This window comes from Myotis lucifugus, unplaced genomic scaffold, assembly GCF_000147115.1.
Source record: "Myotis lucifugus unplaced genomic scaffold, Myoluc2.0 scaffold_617, whole genome shotgun sequence".
Lineage (NCBI taxonomy): Eukaryota > Metazoa > Chordata > Mammalia > Chiroptera > Vespertilionidae > Myotis > Myotis lucifugus.
The window spans coordinates 424,643-428,410 of record NW_005871665.1 but is presented as its reverse complement, the minus strand read 5'-3'; the positions used below and the strand labels follow the sequence as shown (position 1 = coordinate 428,410).

Sequence of the window (3,768 nt, the reverse complement as noted above, 5' to 3'; positions counted from 1 at the left end):
GGGTCGGCAAATCCCCCGTTTGGGAGAAGGGGAGAGTTCGTTCGGTCCTGAAGGGCCACCCCGTTTCGAGTGGAGGGCCACCCCCCGACTCCCCCCCGGCGGGTTCCCGCGGACCGGGCCGGGCCCCCGGCCCCCAGCCCCCCGGCCCCCCGGCCCCCAGCCCCCGGGCCCGGGCGCTACTCACGCGCCCTCGGCGCCCTGCGCGCCCACGATGAAGCCGAACTTGTCGATGCGGCGCTCAGCGAAGCCGTTGGCCTCCGAGTCGGAGCCGAGAGAGCTGAGCTCGTCGGTGGCTGCCGCATCGGGGCCCGGGGCCAGGTTTTCGCGGGTCCCCGACAGGCTTCCCCCGGCCGCGGGCGATCGCGGCCCGTTCTCGCCAGGGCTCTTCGCCATCACGGCCGCGCCCGCCGCCTCAGCCTCAGCGGACACCTCGCCACCTCAGCCGCCCCAGCCGCCCAGCCGCCGCCGAGGCCGCCGCCGCCCCGCCCATGCCCCGCACCCATTGGTCGCGGCAAGGCCAGAGGCGGGCTCTCCTCCCACACCCAATGGGCGACGCGGACCCCGGGGTCCGCCCACCTCCCCCAGGACGGCGCCAACAGGCCCGACGTGAGGAGGCGGGGCAGCCCCACTTCCCCTCGGGGCTGCCAATCACGGGAGCTCACCTGAAAGCGTTCCTCTGGCCTTTCCGGGTTGGCCGGAGCCGGGTCGGTCACCTGTAAGGCCGTGCCTGACGGGGCGGCGGGCGTCCGCTGAGGATTCCGCATCTTCCTCCCGGCTCCTCGCGAGACCCCCAGGACGTGGGTGAGGATGATTTCATCTGCTCATTTATGAGGGGCTCGGAGGAGATTCTGGATGCGTTCGGGGACTAGCAGCCCCTTCCCCCTGCTCACTGCTTCTGGGGCTTTAAGTGAGCTCGTGGGAGACCTTTGAAGAACAACAACCAGCCCCGGCCCGTTTGGCTCAGTGGATAGAGCGCCGCCCACGGACTGAAGGGTCCCGGGTTCGTTTCGGGTCAAGGGCAGGGACCTCGGTTGCAGGCTCAATCCCCGGCCCCAGGTGCAGGGGTGCTTGGGGGAAGGCAACCAGATCATGTGACTCTCTCACATGGATGTTTCTCTCTGTCTCTCCCCCTCCCTTCCATTCTCGCTAAAAAAAATCAATGGAAAAATATCTGGTGAGGATTAACCAACAAACAAGGATAATAACCAGAGGGACATCTGTAAAAGTGTCAACAATAAAAAATTAAAAAAGGAATAACTGATGTTTATTGAGCCATGCACTGGCGACTTTCTCTTACAATCTTCCCACACACACACATAACTTTGAGATATAATCAACCTACTGTAAAAATTACCCGTTTAAGCCTATAGAGTTGTTAAAACATTTTCATCACTCCCAAAAGAAATTCCTATCCACTAGCAGTCACTCCCCAGCCTTCCTCCCCCAGCCCCTGGCAACCACTGTCTCCATAGATTTGCCTTTTCCTGGATATTTCATATAAATGGGACTATATATGCCCTTTGTGCATCTGGCTTATTTCATTTATTTTAGCATATAGTGTTTCCAATTTCCATTCATGTTGTAGCTGATACCACTACTTTATTTTTTTTATGGCTGAATAATATTCCATTGAATGGATAGACCTCATTTTGCTTATCCATTTGTCAGTGATGGTCATTAGGGTTGTTTCGACTTTGGGGGCTATTTTGAATAATGCTGCTATGAGCATTGAGGTACAAACTTTTGTGGGAAAATATTTTTGTTTCTCTTGGCTAAATATCCAGAAGTGGGAATTTCTGGGCCCCCTGGTAACTCTGTTTAAACCTTTTGAGGAACTGACAAGCTGTTTTCCAAATTGTTCAACCATCCATCTATATATATAAAAACCTAATATGCAAAGTATCCCCTCTGGAGTTCAACCAACTGAGAGTTCAATCACTTGCTATGACATGCACTGACCACCAGGGGGCGGCATGGAACGGAGGAAGGCCCTGGCCAGCAGCCACTAGGGACTCTGCCCGTGCACAAATTTTGTGCACTGGGCCGCTAGTCTCTTTTAGCAACAAGGTAGATACTATTATTAGTCCCCTTTTACAGTTAAGAAAACTGAGGTGCAGGGAAAGTGACATCATCGGCCTATGGTCCCAGAACTAGCTGTGGCAGAGCCAGGATTTGAACCTAGCTCTTACCAACCACTTATATTGGGAGGCATGAGCCCATTGTATCAACACAGACTTAGCTCCCAGCAGCCTACTTCTGACCCCAGGGATTGTCAGCACTTGGAGCCATAATGCAAGCTCCTCACCTAAGTCCAGTACCATGTTGTCATCTGACAATCTATAGAGCTGTAAGGGAGACAGGCCAGAGCCGGGAAGGGACCGAAAGAGGCAGACCTGAGCGGCAGGGCCTGGAACAGGCTGGCTGGCTCAGGGGCCCGAAGCGAGCCCCAAGAGGCGGGTCTTAAGACTTCGGTGATCTCACCAGTCATTTCCTTGTTGCCGTGTGGCCCAGACATTCTTGAAGACTTTGCTGTACAGTCTTCACATTCCATAGGCTTCTGGTTTTCCATAAACAGGGCAATAGCAGACATGGGAGTGGGCACAGGCTATTTTGGTCTTAAATTCTCAGTCTGGGAGGATGTTCCTCCTCTCCAGTGGCTCCAGACAGAGTGGTGGGCTCTCAGTCCCAGCTCCCAGGAGGGGTAGAGTGGGCCTCACATCAGGATGTGGGCCTATCCCAAGAAAGGGAGAGGAGCCATACACCTGGAGCAGATATGAAGCCCCAAGGCTGGCAAAGTATCTACGGCCCTTTGACTCCATAATTCTGGTCCTGCATTTTAGTGGGTGCCATAATGGGTGCATCTGAATGGGTCTTTAGAAAATTCAAAGGTGAGGAAGCTTCAGGAGCAGTCTGATTCAGAGGTTGCCACCAGGGCTATCAGCCTTTTTTCTTTTTTCTCCTTTTCGTTCTTCCTATGGTTGCTTCACCCTCAAGTTAGAGCCCCTCCTGGCAGCAGCTCTGGACTCACCTCTCTTTTTTTTTTTGTAAATATATTTTATTGATTTTTTACAGAGAAGAAGGGAGAGGGATAGAGAGTTAGAAACATCCATGAGAGAGATCGATCAGCTGCCTCCTGCACGCCCCCCACGGGGGATGTGCCCGCAACCAGGGTACATGCCCTTGACAGGAATCGAACCTGGGACCCTTGAGTCCACAGGCCGACGCTCTATCCACTGAGCCAAACCGGTTCGGCTAGACTCACCTCTCTTTTTCACGCATCCACACAATGAATGACTCTTCTGATAGCTTCTGCTCAATGGTGAATCCTGGGTGGTCTTATGTAAGAAAATTAGGCAGCCTTTACTTGAGAAACATCTATCCTTTTTTTTTTTGGTTAATCCTCACCTGGAGATATTTTTCCCCATTGATTTTACAGTGGAAGAGAGGGAGGGAGGGGGAAGAGAGAAACATTGATGTGAGAGAGACACACTGATTGGTTGCCTCCCGCACATGCCCCAACTGGGGCCAGGGTTCAAACCTACAACCCAGGTGCATGCCCTTGACCAGGAATCGAACCTACAACCTGACCATTTGGTGCAAGGGCCAACACTCTAACCATTGAGCAACTCCGGCCAGGGCGGTAGGATTCTTTTTCTTTTCTAAACAGTGGATAGAGCGTTGGCCCTCGGACTGAAGAGTCCCGGTTCGATTCCAATCAAGGGCACATATGTGGGTTGAAGGCTCAATCCCTGGCCCTGTTCAAGGTGC

At 53.8% G+C, this 3,768-nt stretch overlaps 1 protein-coding gene across 1 annotated transcript in view; it reads right to left on the bottom strand.

Annotated features, from left to right (window-relative positions):
* Positions 1–504, bottom strand: part of TBC1D10A (TBC1 domain family member 10A) — a 25,549-nt gene extending 25,045 nt beyond the window's left edge. The window contains exon 1 of the mRNA XM_006104893.2: positions 185–504. Within this exon, the coding sequence (XP_006104955.1) occupies positions 185–393 (209 nt within the window). The 5' untranslated portion in view covers positions 394–504. The remainder of the gene's footprint in view (positions 1–184) is intronic.
* Between the last annotated feature and the right edge of the window lie 3,264 nt (positions 505–3,768).